Source organism: Passer montanus, unplaced genomic scaffold, assembly GCF_014805655.1.
Source record: "Passer montanus isolate IOZ18808 unplaced genomic scaffold, ASM1480565v1 scaffold109, whole genome shotgun sequence".
Lineage (NCBI taxonomy): Eukaryota > Metazoa > Chordata > Aves > Passeriformes > Passeridae > Passer > Passer montanus.
In genome coordinates, this window is record NW_024357502.1 from 1049148 (window position 1) to 1068323 (window position 19176).

The 19176-nt window shown below is 50.5% G+C and overlaps 1 protein-coding gene across 6 annotated transcripts in view; it reads left to right on the forward strand.

Annotated features, from left to right (window-relative positions):
- EXOC6B (exocyst complex component 6B) overlaps positions 1–19176 on the forward strand; it is a 299883-nt gene that overhangs the window by 199881 nt on the left and 80826 nt on the right. For 5 of the 6 annotated variants that reach the window (XM_039723879.1, XM_039723889.1, XM_039723905.1 and 2 more), the window contains one exon: positions 18602–18743. In XM_039723879.1, the coding sequence (XP_039579813.1) occupies positions 18602–18743 (142 nt within the window). Of the gene's footprint in view, positions 1–4010; positions 4348–18601; positions 18744–19176 lie in introns of those variants that run through there. The other variant, XM_039723924.1, reaches the window with a different exon arrangement.

Here is a 19176-nt window from a genome sequence, read left to right on the forward strand (position 1 = left end):
AAAGCTTTGTGGGAGCTGCACGTTTGGGATTTTTTAATATTGATTGGAGTTTTTTTATTTATGTTGCTGTTGGATCACCCAAAGTGTAGGTGAGAGCAAGCCAGGAAGGACCAGGCTGCATCCCAAAGGCCTTTGGTGTCAAGGTTTTTCAGACTTGTAGGGTTCAGGGAATTTTTCCAGTGGCTGATTTAGGAGCACACTGAAGTTCCTGGGCTCTGCCACTGAAATGCAGGAGATAAAGGTGTTGTTCAAAGCCATGAAAAAAATGATGGAGGTGTTTGCTCAAGCACCAAAAATGTGGGATAAGCATCAGTTGGGGAAGGAAAGAGCGAGAGGGGTGAAGGAACATTCCCAAAAGGGTGAATTCCAGCTCTAGGAAAAAATTCAGGATTCTGGGGACAAGATGGAGCTGATCCAAACCCTTCCCAATCCATCAGCACGAGAGGTGTGTTTAGAAATAAAGCATGAGTTTTGGTGTCTGAGAGGAGCTGCTGCTCTGTTTGAGACAAATTTTCAGCCTGGTCCCAAAAAATCCAGGATTTCCACACTGCCAGTAGCTCCAGGGCTGTGTCCCATCCTGGGGTGAGGTGTCCTTGGAGCCCCTGGGTGCAACACCTCCCATTCCTGTTCTCCTGCCTGCTTTGGAAATGCCCTTATCTTCCAGAGCTGATTCCTGGTGAATTTATGGGATTTTGGCCAAGTGGAAAGTGTTCCCCAGTGTTGGAAGGTGCAGTTTTGCTGCTCCCCTGCCTTTTGTCCCACCTGGAATGACACCTCCAGCTCCCCATCAGGGAACCTCAGCCCGGGCATGTCAGAGTTCCTGGGCTAAAATTCCACCTCCAAAATGCCCCATCAGGGAAAAAAACAGAGCCCAAAGTCCTGAGGCTGCAGAAATTCACCGTGACGGGGCTGAGTAATCCCATTGTCCCGACAGAGCTGCAGGAAAACCTCTGTGGGGTCACGGCTCCAGCCGGCCCCAGGGCAGCTCAAGCAGCCTTGGAAGGTCCTTGGGACTCAGCTTTGGGGAGGAGCTGAAAGGAATCTGAGCTGGGATTCAATATTAGGGTTTATGTTTCCCTCTTTAGGCTGAATTTTTCCTGTGATTCTTGGGAATCCCAGAATTATTGAGCAGTTTGGGTTGGAAGGGCCCCTTAAAGGCCACCTGCTCCAGGCCCCTGCAGTAAGCAGGGACACCTTCAACTGCATCAGGTTCTCCAGAGCCATGGCCTTGGATCTTTCCAGGAATGAGACTTCCACCATTTGTCTGGGCACCCAGCAAAAATAACCCAGCCCAAAATCCTGGCTGGTGGATTGGCCTAAAGTCTCTTTTTTAGTCTCTTTTTCTAAACCTGAAGCAGGAATTTGAGTCCTTAATTCTTCTTTTGGACTAGGCATTGTGGGAGATGATGGAAACCACTTGATTTTGGGAATTCCTGAGATCTATTTGCGTGTTGTACTTCTCTGGGGGACATCTTCAACTGGATCAAGTTGTCCAGGGCCATGGCCTTGGGTTTTTCCAGGGGTGAGGCCTCCACCCCCTCTGTGGGCACCTAGTTCAAGCAGCAAAACTGACCCAGCCCAAAATCCTGATTCATAAACTGAAAGGTCTCCATTTTCTCTGGAGCTCAAGCAGGAATTTGAGTCCCAAAATCCTGGCTCATAAGCTAAAGAGTCTCCATTTTCTTTGGAGCTCAGGCAGGAATTTGAGTCCCTAATTTTTCCTTTGGAGTAGGCATTGTGGGAGGTGTTGGAAACTGGGATACTGGGAATTGCTGGGTTTTATTTGTACATTGCAGTTTTCTGGGGGACATCTTCAACTGGATCAAGCTGTCCACAGCCATGGCCTTGGATTTTTCCAGGGATGAGGCCTCCACCACCTCTGTGGTCACCTGGCAAAAAAACCCCAAAAATAATCCCAAAATCCTGGCTGGTGCTGCAGCCTAAAGAGCTTCCACTTTTTCTAGGCCTTGCAATCCCAATTTTTTTTTTCCTTTGGAGTAGGCATTGTGCGAGATGATGAAAACCACTTGATTTTGGGAATTCCTGGAATTCATTTGCACGTTGCAGTTTTCTGGGGGGACGCTGAGCCCTCACCAGTGCCGTGGGGACAGCGTGTGCCGGGGGGCAGGAAAAGTTCACGGAGAACTTCCCGGGGTTTTGGTGCATGCCAGTGCTGCATGAAACGGTCATGGTGGTTTGGAGCCACAATTCCAGAATGCTCCACTAAGTGCCCAAAAATGTCTCTGAGCAAATAAAGCTGATGGGAATCAAAGCATAATTAACATTTGGCTCCCGAGGCCGCCCTCTTCCTGCGTTAACCAGGGAGAGTCGGTTCCTGCTGCTGCTGCTGCTGTGGAGCTCATTAATATGGGATGCTCGGGTCTCCTTTAAAAGAAAAACCTCTTTTTTTAAGGGTGAAAAAAATATATTTTAGTACAAAAAGTATTTTAGGCCTTAAAAGAAAAACTACCCCCCAAAAAGGTGGTTTCTGGTTTTCAGCAAGCAAAGGGCCACGGCCTCCAAAAATGAACATTTCCAGCCTAAGACTTTGCAAAGAATGACTGAAAAAGCCTTTTGTCTTTGATGGCTGATTGTTGTTTTTATTTCTTGTTGGACAAGTTAATGTAAATGGCATTGACAGGGCTACTCCAAACACACTGATTTGTTGACATTAAGCTCCTCAGAGATGGAGGGTTGTGTCAACACCTCCCCTGAACTGTCAGGTTAACAAAGCAAGGATGTTTTCTTGGGGGAGGGGAGCGGGGCTGGGGGAAGGGGGGGGTGTTTTGTTTTTATTTTCAGTTTCCTTTAATCCTCTGTTAGTCTTGTATCTCGATAACCTCCTTTGGAAGGGAATCAGGGCAGGTCAAGAGGTGAGGCTGACCTGGGAAGGGGAAGCAATCTTTCAGCGATCCAACAAATCCAACCTCTGCCGTTGAGCACTTCAGTGTGAACCCTCTGCAAAGGGCTTTTTTTCCCCCCCTATTTTTTTCCCTTTTCTGCTTATTTTTGCCAGATGGCAGGCACAGATTTCAGCTGGAGCCGTGATGGTTTTTTGCCTTCTCTTGGCATCTCTTCCCCCTCGCAAACGAACGGCCCCGGCAGCGCTTGCTCTGGTAGAAAGAGCTTTGCAAGTGTTTATTTTCTTTCCAAAGAGAACGATTGCCTGTGTTTTTATTTGAAAAGTCAAATCCCTCTGGAATATTTATAAGCCAAGGCCCTGTGCATGGAAGCAAAATGCCATGAACTTTGCACCAACCACAGCCTCGGCCGTGTTGGGAGGGACCCAAGTGGAAAATAACCATCAGGAAAACATCTCAGGAGCACCAGAGTCACCTCTGGGCTTGCACAAGCCCAGTCTGTGCTTTAATGACTCCCCTGGCCCTTGGAAGAGCTGAGCAAGTGCTGCTGGAGCTGATCCCAGCTGTCACTCCCAGGGTTTGACATCCATCACCTCTTGCAGGTGGGATTGCTGAGGAGCAGGGATGGGGCCATGCAGAGCAGACAGGAGAGCTGGAGAGGGACTGGGGACAGGACACAGGGAATGGCTGCCACTGGCCAAGGGGAGATTGGGCTGGGATCTTGGCAAGGAATTGCTGGCTGAGGGTGGGCAGGGGCTGGGCTGGAATTCCCAGATTTGCTGTGGCTGCCCCTGGATCCCTGGCAGTGTCCAAGTCCAGGCTGGACACTGGGGGTTTGGAACCACCTGGGACAGTAGGAGATGTTTGAATCAGATGCTCTTTAAGATCCCTTCCAACCCAAGCCATTCCAGGACTCTGTGACAGAATGACAACCAAACTGCTCTTGTGGTGCTTTATTCTCCTCCTCCTCCCAGCAGCTCCCAGGAGCCCCCATTTTGATTTCCCAATCCTTTGCTGATGTCGGAGCCGCCGTTGGAGCGCTGGGGGGTTGTGGGCACCTCTGATGACCTTTGGGCTCCTTTCTCCTGTTGTCCTGTTGCTGTGCTCTGTTGTGCCTTTGACCCTGACGTGCTGTGTTGTCCTCTGTAGGGGCAGGTAGATGTCCACTCTACCATGTCGGTGAGTACCGGACGCTGCGTCCCGCGCCTTGGCTCTGCTCCGCTCACACCTCCAGGCTCGGGGGCAGCTGAACCAGAAAAGGTCCTTTGTGTCAGCCAGGAGGACAGGAAAAGTTGGGTTGGAAGTTGAGGTCGATGGGATGAATAATTCTGGGGTAAATCAGAGACCGAAGGAAAGGGTTTCCTTCCCAATGTGTCACTAAATTGTTGGTTTGAGTGCATTGAAATGGCTCCTTTTATCACCCTGGAATACCTAAATCTGCAGGGAATTAGGGGGAATGCCTGATATTAGGGAAACCTGGATGAAATTCTCACACTCTGCTCCAAAGTGAAAAGATGTTTGTAAAATCCATGCTCCTTGTTTGGAGAAATTCCCCCTGGGGATTCCAGCTGGAAATTCTTCCTGGTTTGAGGGATTGGATCACTAAGCCTTCCCTCAGACTGGAGTGGAAGTGTCCAGAGCCAGGCTGGATGGGGCTTGGAGCAACCTGGGATGGTGGAAGGTGTCCCTACCATGGCAGGGGGTGGAACTGGATCATCTTTAAGGTACTTTCCATTCCAAACCACTCTGGGGTTCCATGGTTTTCTCCAGAAAATAATGTGGATTCTTGACACGTGCCGCCTCCCAGTTTGGATTTGGCCAATTAGCACCAAAGTAAAGCCAAGGAGACTTTTCAGACCTTGCTTCTGGTTCAGCAGCCCCCTGTGATTGTTGTCATCTCTGCTTGTTCCATGTGCGGGAGGAAAACCCGCGGCATTTCCAGGGATAGACGGCAAACAAAGTGCTCTGCAGCCACCTTGTTTCCTCTATTCCCACGGCTGCAAACCCAGGCCCGTGGGACCAAAACCCACCTGGGAATTCTGTGGTGTTGTCACATTCACAGCCTGGATCCTGCTTCTGCTTTCCAGCCTTTACGCCCTGCTCTTCATGGGAATCCTGACTGATATTCCCAGCTCCAGTGGGATGCTTGTTCCCCTTTCCCTGGAAACCGAGCCTGGCTAAGCCTGGACTATTTGCAGGCTCCGGGCAGCTGGGGGGTGTTTCTAAGTCAACACCGAGGCCTCAAATCAACACCAGCTCCTGGAGAGAGGGAGCCTCGTTAAAGCAATCCCAGGCCGGCTCCCATCAAAGCCACGGAGCAGCCGGGATGCTCCAGGCATTCCCTGCAGCCGGGGGTTTCCAGGAGCGGTGTTGGATGTCAGGCATCCTCCGTGCTGTCCTCAGGGCGCAGCCCAAGAGGGAGGGATGCAAAAAAGCCCTTTTCCCTCTGGCTTTTCCAGGCTCTGAGCTGTTTAGAAGCCAGATGTATTTATTTCTTTAATTGGATCCAGTGCCTAGACAGCTCTGGAGTCAGCTTCCTACGGAGAGGGGGGCATTACTTTCATTAAGGTAAATCAATGGAAAATAATACCTGGAGCTCCCCTGGAAAGGGTCAGGGATGGAGTAATCCCTTTATATGGAGGGGCTTTGCCAGCCTGCTCTTAGTCAGGCTTGTTCTTAAGGGCAGCAAATCCCAATTTTCCTTCCTTTTATCCCTCCTAATTTTCTGTTCTCTGCCTAGTTGGGATTAATTGGCAGGAATAAATCACAGAAGAGGGGGAAAAATAAAAATGGGATCACACAAAGTAGCAGGACAAAGGAGGAATTTTAGCAGAGTTTAATTTGTCCTGTGGGAAGTTGTTGTGGCTAATCCTGGAAGTTTAAAAGGTAAAAAAAGCAGGATGAGGACATGGACAGGGCATGAGCAGCATCCAGAATCTTCCGTGTCTGGGGTTTTCCACTCCAGAGGTGATCCAAGTCTTTTAGGGGATTGCATGGCCTGAATGAATGTTCAGCAAAATTCCTGTAAAGCAGGGATGCCTGGAAGGGGAGAGGATGTGCTGGTGGCTGGAGCAGCCCATTCCTGGTTTTCCGAGTGCCTCCAGAATCCCAAATATTTGTCAGGATGGAGGGGTCAAAACAGGAGCTTGTGAAACTTTAAAGCAAGGAGCAGAGTGTCCAAATCCCATGGATTTAGTAGTGCTGGATGGAGCAGGCTGACCCCTGATTAACCCAGGAGCTCTGGCTAAGCCAGGTTATCTGGAATTCCAAGGTTTGCTTGTCTGCTTTCAGCAGTTGGAAAATTAATGGAAGCCAAAATGCCCAATGCCATAAATCCTTTAAATCAGGGCGTGCTTCCGTAGGTATTGTTCCCTCTGTGGAGTCACCTCGGCATTGCTGGCTTGGAATTTTGTTTTCCAAACTGGGACTGAAGAAGCTGTTGGATGCTTTCTCTTGCCTGCACGTCCATCCATAAGGAATGTGTGGCACAGGGAATCTGGCAGACAAAATTCCAGCCCTGGTGTGTGGAATCCAAACGTGCCTTCTCCTTCCTGCTCCAGAGCCTCAGCCTGGACTTTATTACCAGGAGATAAAGTTTGGGTTGAGATTCTTCTACCCTTTAGGAAATTTAGGGGAAGTCATAGGATTTGCAATTTCCTGCTTTCCTCTTGTTTCATCCACTGCTCTTCCAAGGGCTCTTAAGCTGGGAATGTGGAAAGGGACATCCATGAACAGCTTCCAAAGCTCTCCACGGGAGGAGCCCCAGGTACCTGGAGGATCCCTTTGGGGGTTCCCTGTGCAGGGGACACTTGAATTAAGGGTGCACAGAGAAGCTGGGTGTTTGGGATGGTCGCTTGGAGCCACCAGCCATGGCTGATGCCACCAGTGTGACTGAAGATGATTTCGTGACCATCACAGCATCCCTTTCCAGAAATGTTTTCCCTGGATCTTACAGCTTTGGGTAGATGGAATGGCTGGAGTGGAAAAAACTTCTCAAAGTGCAGATCCCTATGAAATTCTCATCATCCTCTGGAGTTTTTTGTTGGGTTTCATGAAGGGCAAGAAATCAGGAGAACCTGATGGGTTAATTAAAAACCAGTCACTAATTCCTACAGCTTTCCTCATCTCTCTGTTTCATCCGTCTTCTCCCTGGTTTTTACCTATAGCACCTCAATTTCGAAATTTAATCTATGATTCAGATTTTGGGAAAAGACAAAATGAGCTGAAGGTTCGGGCGCCGCTTCTGCCGGTCACTCAGGTCTGCTTGGAAAAACCTCTTGGACTGAGCTTTGCTGGCTCATGGAGTAGCAATGGAGTGGGTGGGTTGGGATTTTTCCTTGGAGCTCATCCTTTTTTCCAGTCTGTTCAACATCTGGGCCGCAGTGGGGCAGTGGTTGCGTCTCCTCCAGGCCCCGCGCGTCACCCCGATGCGCCGAGCCTTCCCCCGGCATCCCAGCGGGCGGGGATCTGCGTAAATGGGGGATCTGGAGCATCCCTGTGTGTGCAGAGGGTGAGGAACCCCCGGGGTCGCTGTCCCAGAGGGAGGACGAGCACTCCAGACTTCTGGATCTTTCCTTTTTTCTCCGACATCGAATCGTAATTACAAAATTATTTCGGGAAGATGGAGCGATTCAAGTCCCTCTCTTTAAGTTTTCCTGCTGCCGTAATTGGCAGCTTTGCCCCGATAAATCAGCAGAAACAAACGTGGTTCTTGCTCTTCATAAGCGAGGGAAAAAATAAAAAAAGAATCTGTATTTAATCAGCTTTTTGTTTCCAAGATGGCAGCTGCTTTGTATTTAATGGAAAATCAGGCTCTTCCCAATGGAAAGAATGTTATTCCCAAAGCGAATACAAAAGAAAATAAAACCCACAAAAGAGGAGGATGAAATATGTCCATATTTTTTTCCCTTTTTTTTTTTTCTGGTCTCGCTCATTCCAGTTTGGAGCCGTGCGCTCCGATCGCGGCCGGGCCACGGCTCTGCTTTCCATCAAGGAACTGGGAACGTCTTGGATCCTGGGCACGGGGACCAGGAGAGAGCCTTGGGAGACACGAATAGGATCAAAAAATGAAGGCTACTTCGTGTTCCTTGTGTACCTTTTGGCTTTGGGGAAAATTTACATGGAATGTTCGGAAGGAATTCTTCCCTGTGAGGGTGAGGAGGCCCTGGAATGGAATTCCCAGATTTTCTGTGGCTGTCCCTGGATCCCTGGCAGTGTCCAAGACCAAGCTGGACATCGGGGCTTGGATCCACCTGGAGTAGTGGAAGATGTCCTGCCCATGGCAGGGTGGGAATGGATGGGATTTAAGGGAAGTCTCTTCCCACTCCAACCATTCCAGGATTCTGTGATTTTGATGCCAGTCTCAACTTCCAGCCTGGTGGGATCAGGTGGTTCTGTGATTATTGAGTGCCTGCAGTTAAACCCAGTGGCAAACCAGGATAAAGGCTGTAATTCCTGGAGTAATTCCTGGAGTTTCTCAGGGTGTGATGTTGTCCCACCCCAGACCTGGACTGCAGGAATCTTTCCCACCCGTGACTGGTGTGGAAGTCCTTGCAGAGATCCTGCAGTATCGCAGGTGCCTGGAGAGCAGTTGGATGCCCCAGCTCATTTTGGGTAATCCCGGCTCTACACCCAACCATTTCCATGTTCCTGACTCCCAAAAACCATTTAATTAAAAATATCCAGCGGTGCCCTTGGATGTTGAACAAGGAAAAAGATGGAAATCACGGAATTTTCTATTTCTTTGGATTTTTGCATATATGCACATCAAAATTTCCCCCAGCAGCTTCCCAGCTTTGCTGCAAATCCTGGATCTTCCAGAGGAGATCTCTGCCCACTCTGGGCTCCTTAGGGATCCAAAGGAGCTGCCCTGTGCTCGGCTGTGGCAGCTGCATCCCGAGGCCCTTCCCTTCCCTTCCCTTCCCTTCCCTTCCCTTCCCTTCCCTTCCCTTCCTCCCTTCCCTTCCCCTGCCCCTCCTTCTGTTCATTTATTTTCTTATTTAACAAAAATCATCAAGCAGAAGTCACTCATTGGCTCTGACAGAGGGACAAATTGTGTGTTCCTGTGTCTGCTCAAATCCCAGAGCCTCTGATATCCCAAATCCCATGATTTCCCGTGGTTCCAACCTCCTTGATTTGTGCTTTTGCTGTTGGGTGTTTTTGCTTCTTCTTCTCAGGCTTCTCATGATTCCAAGACCTCTTGATTCCTGCAGAGGAAAAACCTTTCCATGGAGCTGGCTACAACACAAATTATTAAAGACCCCCCAAAAAAAGCCCCAAACCGAATAAAACAGCATTACATATTTTTAATAAAAGCCCCTTTCAGCCCTGTCTGCGGGAGCTGGTTGTGACCATCACCCCCAGTGTGATTTCCCTCTTCCTTGAGCTTCCCCCAGCTCCAGCCAAAATACTTCCAGCTGTTGACCTTGGGCATCTTGGGCACAGCCAAAGTTTTCTTCCTCTTTTATTGGAATGTCAGGGATCTGTATCGGGCTGCAGTGGCTGGTTTATTTCTGGTGTGGTGAGGATAATTGCTGGGTTTGCTTTTCTCTTTTCTTCTCCCTTTTCCTTTTTTTTTTTTTTTGGTTGTCTGGTTGTCCCTGAGCTTCTGGTGGGGAGTTCAGCTCTGCCATGTGTTGGTCCTGTTGCTGGATCTCGTTTTCCTAAAATATCATCAAGGTGGGAAGTGTTTGCCTCTGGCAAAGGACACGCCGTGGAGTTTTTTCCACACCTCTGGAATGCAGCCACTGCAACGGGCTCAGCTTCCACGGGAATTTGGGAGAGATCCCAGCTCAGGCAGGGGATGGGGCCTTCCAGGTTGGTTGGAGCTGCTCCACCTTTGGTGTTTTCCAGTTGAGTTGGTCTTTGCAGGAGACAAATTCCACTTGGAATTGGTGCTGCTCTCTGTAGGTTTTCTGTGGTGAACCTGAGGTCGCTCCCATGGTGGGACGTTGTTTCCTGAACTGAGATGGAGATGATCAAAGTCAAGAACAAAACCCCAGTTTTACTCCGGAAAAGCTCCAGCAGGGATACTTTTGAAATCTGGTGATTTGTTAATGGCACCAAGGGTTCTTCTGTGGGTGACCACAGCCCAAGGTTCATCCCTCCCAGAGCATCCATCCTCCTCCCAAACCAACAACTCCGGTGCGTGGGATCACTCCTGGAATGACAGATCCTGGGCAGAAGAGACCCTCCCCATTCCTGGGAAATCAGGGAGTGGGTGCCTGTCCTGTCTGGGAGTGGATGTTGGGGCTGCTGGAAGGGATGCTGCTGTCACAGTGGTGGTGACATTGGCCATTCCATGTGTCCCGGCGTGGATGGAATCCAAAATGCCTTCCCAAACAAATGTGTGCAGACATTGCCTCTTTTCTTGAGTCTGGGCATCAGGAGCTCCAAGCCTTGGAGGATCCCATGGGATTCTCATGAGCCTTGGGCCAACGGGGTGCTGAGGAATATTGGCCCAAAGGCTGAGGAGAGTCCCATGGATCCAAGATTGAGGAACATCCCCTTGGTCCAAGGTTGAGGAGCATCTCGTGGATCCAAGATTGAGGAACATCTTGTTGGTCCAAGACTGAGGATCATCCCATGGGTCCGAGGCTGACGATCATCCTGTTGGTCCAAGACTGAGGAGCATCCCATTGATCCACAGCTGAGGAATATCCTTTCCTCCAGCAGCCATTCCCATGTGCCCAGGCACCCTGACCCACAAGCCAACCTTGGCTGGAAGGTTTCCCTCCTTCTTCTTTTCCTTGGCAAATCCCAAAGCCACGTGAACGTCACCTCCTAACTTGGCTCCGGCCCCTTTTTCCAGCTCCATGAATCCACACAGTGGCTCCAGTGTTCAGCTCCTGGGAGGACTCCGTGAAGCCAGGGATCAAATCCAGGTCTGCCAGTGGCTGAAGTCACTCAGGGCCCGTTGGTGGTCACATGTCAGCCACCCCTCGTGCCCCACACATGTCACGTTAACATGGAGTGACAGAGCCTGGCCCACAGCTGGAAACCAGGAATTGCTCTGCTCCTGTCCTCCTTCCATTTAAAAAATAAAAAAAATTAGGGACAAAAAAGGGATTTGTTCTTAATGAGTCTGCCGCAAAGCTGAGTAAATAGAATTAATTGATTGAGAGTTTTCTTGATACCTGCTGGCTTTGTTTGGGACGCAGCCGTGGAGGTTGGTGTGGCCACGGTGGTGATTGGTGCCAGCTGAGCTCCAGCCTTGAGGGGACATCTCTGGAGGCCACCAAGCTCAGGGTGACATTGGCAGCCAACCAGATGCATCTGTGGGGCTTGGGGTGTCCTTGCTGGGGCCTATCCCTCATTCCTTTGGACCTCTTTGTCCTGGAGATCCATTTCTTTGCAGGATCTTGAGTGCAGATCCACAGCTTTTGGGTTGTCTTTTTTTTTTTTTTTTTGGTAGGGGTTTTGTTTGGTTTTCTGTGGTTTTTTAAACTAAAACAAAGCTGAAAACACCCAAAACAAACAAACAAAAAAATTCCAACCAAAAATCTTTGTGAAAACCCACTTCGTCCAGTTGAAAATTGACTTTTGGGCAATTAATGAAAGGTTTATTTTAAAAATAAACCTCTTTAAAATATTTTTAAAAATTACAGGTACTCGTCGTTCATTTGTTTTGACGCTTTGGGAAGCGTTTGTGCTTTTGGGTGATGGTTTGGGGTTTTTCTACCACCTTCAGTGAGTGCAGAACTGTTGTTTAGAAAAAAAAAAAAAAAAGGCAAATCAGGACAGGACAGACAAGGCAGGAAAAATTTCCAGAGGTGATTTACTGAATTTGCCCCCAGTTTAGGGGGATTTCAGGCAGCCAGGGGATCCAGAAGCTTCTGGAGCAGGAGATGAGCCCTGGGAGGTCTGCAGGGTCTGAAGTCTCCATCTGTGGCCACAGAGAGAGGATCCACTGGGATTATCCTGGGGTTTGTGCTACCAAACAATTGCTCATTATTTCCCCATCACGTTTCCATCCTCTGCAAAACATCCCAGTGCTGCTTATGGATTGGGAAAGTCAGGAAATTCAGTGTCGAAATTATGGGGACAACTGGTGGTGTTTATAGAAAATTGTACATTTAATACCAAAGGATTCCCATTTTTTGGCCTGCTTTTCTGCTGCCTGCAGTCCCTGGATTTTGCACGTCTAAATATCCTTAATCGCATCAATCCCGATGCTTGTTGCGGGCGAAGAAGGAATTCTGCTGGTAGCTAAAAAAAATAATGGGAAACTCTGAGAGCACTTGGAGCCTGTCAGGCTTTGTTTTCCATAGAAATGCTGTGCTAATTCCTCGGAGAGTCGTTGGGAGGGTTCTCCTGCTGCAGCAGGAGTTGGGTTTGGATTTCAGGGATCACATCCCACCTGGCTGGGGCCAGGGGAAGTGCAGGAGGCACCGACAGGTGAAGGGAAGCTGTGGATGTCCCCGGACCCCTGGAAGTGCCCAAGGACCGGCTGGACAGGGCTTGGAGCGCCCTGGGATAGTGGGAGGTGTCAGGGTGGACCTGGGTGATCTTTGGGGTCCAACCCAACCCATTCCACGATTCCCTGGCAGCCAGAGGTGCTCCTGCAGGGTGGCGGGGCTGGCAGCGCGTTCCTGATTGCACGTTAAGATTAATGGGTATTTATTTGAACAACCATTCCATTTCAGTAGCTCTTAATGAGTCCTTTGATAGCGAGTTCCTTAATTAACAAGGCAGCCTCTTGGCGTTTCCTCTCCCTAATTGGTAACAGATTGGCCGTGTCTAAACAAACGCTCCCGGCAGCGGGGCCGGCTCCGGAGCCTCCGCGCGGCCCTTCCCCACTGGGGCTGCCCCTGGGATCCAACAGCCTTCCCTGTCTGCCCAGGGATGGGATCTGGGTGGAAAGAGAGGATTTGGGATGGACACTGGGCTTTGGGACTGCCCAGGGAGGTCTGGAGTCCCCAGCCCTGGAGGTGCCACCTGGACGTGATGCTCAGGATGGGGACACGGTGTGGCTCGGTCACAGATTGGGCTCGGTGGTCCTGGAGGGCTCTTCCAGCCTCATGGATGCTGTGGTGATGCGTTCTGGTAGGAGCCCCTTGGCTGCAGCTCTGGGAGAGCTTTGGAGCTCAGCTCCTCCCTTCCAGTGCTTGGAGTGGCCACAGGGAACCTTCTGGATCCTTCCTGTGTGTCCAGAGGGATCCTGGGTGGCACAGGGAGGATACTATCACTTTTAAAGGTGTCATGGCAACCCCAAGGTTCCATCAGGAGCCATGGACAGAGGGATTAATTGCCAGGAATGAGCCACAAAACAATAAATCCATGGATTTTGCTGGGATAATACCTTTGGAATGGCTTTGTTTGACTGAGGTTGGACCAAGGAGAGGTTTGAGCATCTTGGCCGTGGAGATCTGCCAGCTTTCACCTGTAATCCCTGTTCTTGCCAGTGCAAATCCAGGTTTTGATGGGATTTGCGAAGGTCTTAAATAATGAGTGACCCCACAGAGCTGTTCTGGGATTGCATTTCATGGTTTGAAGCTCTTCAGTTTTCTGCCATGTTGCTAAAGGAGCACTGGTGCCTTTGAGGTATTTGTTTTCCCCTTTCCCTGCAGAGAGCTCAGCTCAGGGCTGCATTCCTTCTCTGTGCTCCCTGTCCTGATCTCATCCTGTCCTTTGGACAAATTGTTCCTGAACTGGAGGGACCAGGGTGTCCAGGCATACAGTCTCTCCTGACCAGGAACTGGTGCCAGGGCAGGTGTGGGTCACCATTGGGGTACCTCCACAGGTTGATCTGAATCATGTTTGGGGTTTTACAAGGTTGTTCCTGTGAAATGTTGGTCAGTAGGGACAGAAAACCTTTCTGGGGTTTTTCCTTTGTGTGGTGTGGGAGAGGAGGGCATCCAGTGGGACCTGAGCAGGCTGGAGAGGTGAGCAGTGGGAAGCTCATGAAGTTCATCCTGAGGGGTGTTCCCCTGGAGAAGTTGTTCCTGAAACCCAGACAGGGTTGGAGCCACTCTGGGGATCAGGATCAGGACGTCACCCGTGCTTGCTCAGGGCGCTGGCACGGGGACAACCTTTGGGAGCGGCCCAGCTTCTGCCACACTCCCGAAAATCATCAGGGAATTAGCGCGGGGCCGGAGCCGTCGGGGCTGAGCGCGGCGGCTCCTCTGAGCTCCAGCAGCGGCGACGGCCGCGATGACACCCCGGAGATCCTGGAGATCCCGGAGATCCCGGAGATCCTGGAGATCCCACTCCATGCCAAGGCACAAGCCCTGGATCTGCTGAGGGTGGGGCAGGTCATGATTTCGGGAGGGTAATGATTTTGGGAGGGCAATGATTTTGGGAAGGTTGGGGCTGTGGCAGACACGTCCATGCCGTACTCGGCTCTGTGTGTCCCAGGCAAGGCGAGTCCGGCTCTTCCAGCGCTGCAGCAAAACTCAAAAAAAAAAAAAAGAACCAGGGAAAAAAAGTGAAACTCCATCGTAAATAAGCTCGGCAGAGCCGAGGTGGGCATCCGCGGCAGGAGGATGTGCTCGATTCCTGCCAGCCCGAGCCATTCCAAGCGGGAATACAAACAAGCTTCAGCTGCAGCAGCAGCTTATTAGCGCTGATATATCAGCGGCCGCGCGCTCGTTTGTCTCCTGTCAGCAGCAGCTGCTTATCCAGCAGATTTCCCGCTGTATTCCCGGGGAAATGGCCTGAAATTGATGTTCACAAGCCGCGGCTGACTTTATAAGGAGCTGCTGTAACTCGTGGAGCGCAGGGGTGAGGCAGGAAAGGATTAAGTTGGGTCTTATTTATAAGGAGTGAAACCCATAAATTCTGGGAGGGTTTTAAATCTCGGTGCCCAGGGCAGGAGCTGCTGCTCATCCCTGGTGGTACCTTCTGTTCTCTGAGCAGACATTTAACACCGTGATTGAAGCTCCTGTGGCATCTCCGACTTCTCTGATAATAAATATAAGGGGGAAAAGGGATTCAGGCTTAAAAAGCAGGAAAAAAACTAATTCCATATACTTTTGCTTTTCTTCAGATAATACTGGATCTAAGCTGTGAGGCAACCATGTGTTCTGTGAGAGGAAAAACTGAGTATTTTTTAAAGAAAAGATTTTTAAGTGTTCAAATCTCAAGAGTAATGGGAATGAAAGGTCGTGTTCTTGGCTGGCCTGAGAAGATTCAGGTTCACAGTGAGGACAGTGGGCATTTGCACCTGAAACACTTTTAGGCCTGGCCTGATCCTGTGTGGAAAGGACAGGAGGAGGGAAGGCTGAGCCAGAAGCTGCTTCTGGGCTTGTTTGGATCTCCTTTGCCATCTCTGCAACAAGTCCTGGGGGACCATTCCCATAAGGAACATCCTGAAGTGCCCCTTCCACTCAGGGAAGCCTCTCAGAGTTGTGCTGCCGCCAAGCCCTGATGATGAAATTTATTTTCTCATCCCATTTTCCCCTTTTTAGACTTAATTATTTGACATTTCATCTCAATTGTTTGCTCATTTTTGCCCGCTTATGGTGTGACTTCTCATTCACTCTCTCCTGACCAGAAATTGGTGCCCAGGGCAGGTGTGGGTCACCCTTGGGTACCTCCACAGGTTGATCTGGGGTGTTACGGGGTTGTTCCTGTGAAACTTTGGTCAGTAGGGACAGAAAACCTTCCTGGGGTTTTTCCTTTGTGTGGTGTGGGAAAGGAGGGCATCCAGTGGGACCTGGGTAGGCTGGAGAGGTGAGCAGTGGGAAGCTCATGAAGTTCATCTTGAGGAGTGTTTTCCTGGGGAAGGGAAGGCTCCAGGTTCTCTGGAGAGGGACTGGGGACAAGGGACAGAGGGACAGGACACAGGGAATGGCTGCCACTGGCCAAGGGGAGATTGGGCTGGGATCTGGGCAAGGAATTGCTGGCTGGGAGGGTGGGCAGGGGCTGGGCTGGAATTCCCAGAGCAGCTGGGGCTGCCCCTGGATCCCTGGCAGTGCCCAAGGCCAGGCTGGATCCACCTGGGACAGTGGGAGGTGTCCCTGCTCATGGATAGGGGAGAATGGGATGGGATTTAAGATCCAACACAACCCATTCCATGCTTCTCCTGGGGATGGGACCTCCAAGGCTTCTCCAAGGGTTACAACCCTCTGTTAATTCCCACTGATGTGGAGTGTGAGCTACTCCAGGGATTTTCTCCTGCTCTTCCAGGAAGGGTCAGGAGCCCCATCCCCTGTCCTCAGCAGGGTCCCAGGGCTTGGCAGCAAAGCTTTGATTTCCCATCCTCTGCTTCCATCTGGGACATCTCAATGACACATGGAGGGCTTGAGGACACTTGGAATGTCCAGATGGTCAATGCGGGACTCATTGGGGTTTGCTCCTCCTGAGGGGCAGCTGTGACAGGGACAGGACCCAGGAAATGCCTGGAGCTGGTCCACGGCAGGCTCAGGATGGATTTCAGGGAAAGATTCCTCATCCAGAAGGTGCTGGCACTGCCCAGGTTCCCCAGGGAATGGGCACAGCCCCGAGGCTGCCAGGGCTCTAGGAGACACCTCGTGCATGGACAGGGTGGGATTGTTGGGGGTCTGTGCAGGGCCAGGGCTTGGATTCATGATCCTGTAGATCCCTCCCAATTCAGGATATTCCCTGCACCTCGTGCATGGACAAGGTGGGATTGCTGGGGGGTCTGTGCAGGGCCAGGGCTTGGATTCATGATCCTGTAGATCCCTCCCAATTCAGGATATTCCCTGATCCTGTCAAAACTCCTCAGCCACAGCAAAAACTCGAGTGTCTGTTGGAAGTAATGAGGAAAAATCGCAGCCGGGCAGCGCCGTACTTCCCGCAGCTCTCAGAGATGAAGAATTGGCACGAGCAGGGTTTTAAATAACCCAGCATGTCAGAAAAGCACAAACAAATGATGAAAAGCAAAGAAAAAACCCCAGAGCTCTGCTAAACTTTATGGTTGCCATGCTTCATCTTCATTTTGGTGCAGGTGTTTGTTGGGAGGTGAGTGATGGACGCTCCGGTGCCTGGGAGCGGCGGCGAGCTGGAGATGGAGCACCCTGCCCTGCAACGCACGGCTCGCCTCCTTTTTTAAATAAAAAACCCATTTTTCCCTCCTGCTGAAGATGGATGTGGCCTGAAGATCCAAACCAAGTTTGCAGAGCTGGGAAAAAACCCTTCCCAGCACAGGCATCAAACGTTGCCGTGCCGCGACAACGAAACCGGCAATGCCGAGCTGGAAACGCGGCGTAAACTCCGCGTTTAATCCCAGTTTAAACACAGCTTGTGGAGCGCGTCTAAAAGTCGGTGAGAGCTCCTAAGCCACGCCTTGGTGTCAGGAAAGCGTGTTAAGAGTCTTTTGTGAGTGTTTGAGAAGATAATCTCCTGCTGGAGCTGTTTTCAGGGCAGCGCCATGATCCAAACCTCCCTCGTGGCGTTGCACACGCAGGCATCGGGATCGTTCCCTGTGGTGTCAGCCTGAGAGTTTGGGCAAAATCCTGCTCTTGTCCCAAAGGATTTCTGCATTTTTATGGGTTTAAGTCCTGTTGCAGACCCATCTGCCGTAGAGAGGGCCAGGTTGTGGGTGGGAATGTCCAAGGTCAGGTTGGACAGGGCTTGGAGCACTCTTGGGACAGTGGGAAGTGTCCCTGGCCATGGAATGAGATGGGCTTTGGGGTCACTTCCCACCCAAACATTCCATGATTCCCTGATAATCAATGGGATGCTGTCTCGTCTGTGTTAGGGCACGATGAGAACACTTTGAGCTTTGAGCACTCCAAAGCTCTCCTGGATTGGAGCTTCTCCAGCTGCACCCAACAAGGCCTAACCCTTCCCTCAGCCAGGGGCACTTCCAGAGGAGATTCCCTTGGGAGATGGTGGTTGTGACCTTGAGTGCCGTGGGAAGATCCCATCACAGATGGGACACGCTGAGGCTGGGCTGGGCTGGAGAAGTTCTCTCGTGGATTTAACTGAGGAATTTGGGCCAGTCTAGGGAAGTTTTGTGCTGGTCGCTTTAACTGAGGGGTTTTGGCTCCTCTGGAGAAGTTCTGTGGTGGATTTAACTGAGGAGGTTTGGGCTGGTCTGGAGAAGTTCTCTGGTGGCTTTACTGAGGAAGTTGGGCTGCTCTGGAGAAGTTCTGTGATGGCTTTTACTGAGGAAGTTTGACTGAGCTGGAGAAGTTCTCTGGAATCTGGAGAAGTTCTGTGGTGGCTTTTACTGAGGAGGTTTGACTGAGCTGGAGAAGTTCTGTGGTGGCTTTTACTGAGGAAGTTTGACTGAGCTGGAGAAGTTCTCTGGTGGATTTACTGAGGAGGTTTGGTCTGGGCTGGAGAAGTTCTGGTGGATTCAACTGAGGAGTTTTGGCTGGGCTGGAGAAGTTGTCTGGTGGCTTCTACTGAGGTTTGGTTCTGGAGAAGTTCTGTGCTGGTGGCTTTTACTGAAGAGGTTGGGCTGCTCTGGAGAAGTTCTCTGACAGCTTTAACTGAGGATGTTTGAGCTGGAGAGAAGTTCTCTGATGGATTTAACGGAGGAGGTTTGACTGAGCTAGAGGAGTTCTCTAGTGGCTTTACTGAGGAGGTTTGGTCTGGGCTGGAGAAGTTCTCTGGTGGATTTAACTGAGGAGGTTGGGCTGCTCCGCAGAAGTTCCGTGGTGGCTTTAACTGAGGAGGTTTGCCTGGGCTGGAGAAGTTCCCTGGTGGCTTTACCAAGGGCATTACTCTTGAGAAGTTCCATGGTGGCTTTGCCAAGGGGGCTGCTCTGCAGAAGTTCTGCGGTGGCTCTTTGTGCCGGCGTCCCTGACGAGTGTCCGTTTGTCCTGCAGGGGAAGGTGGCCCAGACGGCCTGCATGTCGGCCTGCAAGCACCTCTCGACGTCGCTGCTGCAGCTGCTGCTGGAGGCCGAGGTGAGGCAGCTGACGCTGGGGGCCCTGCACCAGTTCAACCTGGACGTGGAGGAGTGCGAACGTAAGAGCCCCAACCGCCCGTCCTGTCCTTGGTCACGGGTCCAGGGGGAATCCCTGCTCTGCCTCAGCTCAGGGGTTTGGTGAACATTTAAATCGAGGTGGCCCACACCTGAAATAGGACTTTGGCCCATGGGTTATAAGGGTGGTGGATCAGCTTTGTTTATAAAATTAGTTATTTATTGACCAGGCAGGAGAAAACGAAGAAAAGGTTTTAATTAAAGTTGCTACAGGGTATAAACCAAAAAGAGTTATTAGTGCACTAGAGGAAATCATGTGTGACATTAAGGTATTTATATTAAAATGATATTTCTATTTTTCTATCTATTTCTAGATGTATTTTGATATCTATTTCTATATATATTTCTATATATGTTTATATATAAACTGGCAAAATAAATGGGATAGGTTAGGAATCAAAAGAAATAGGATAAATT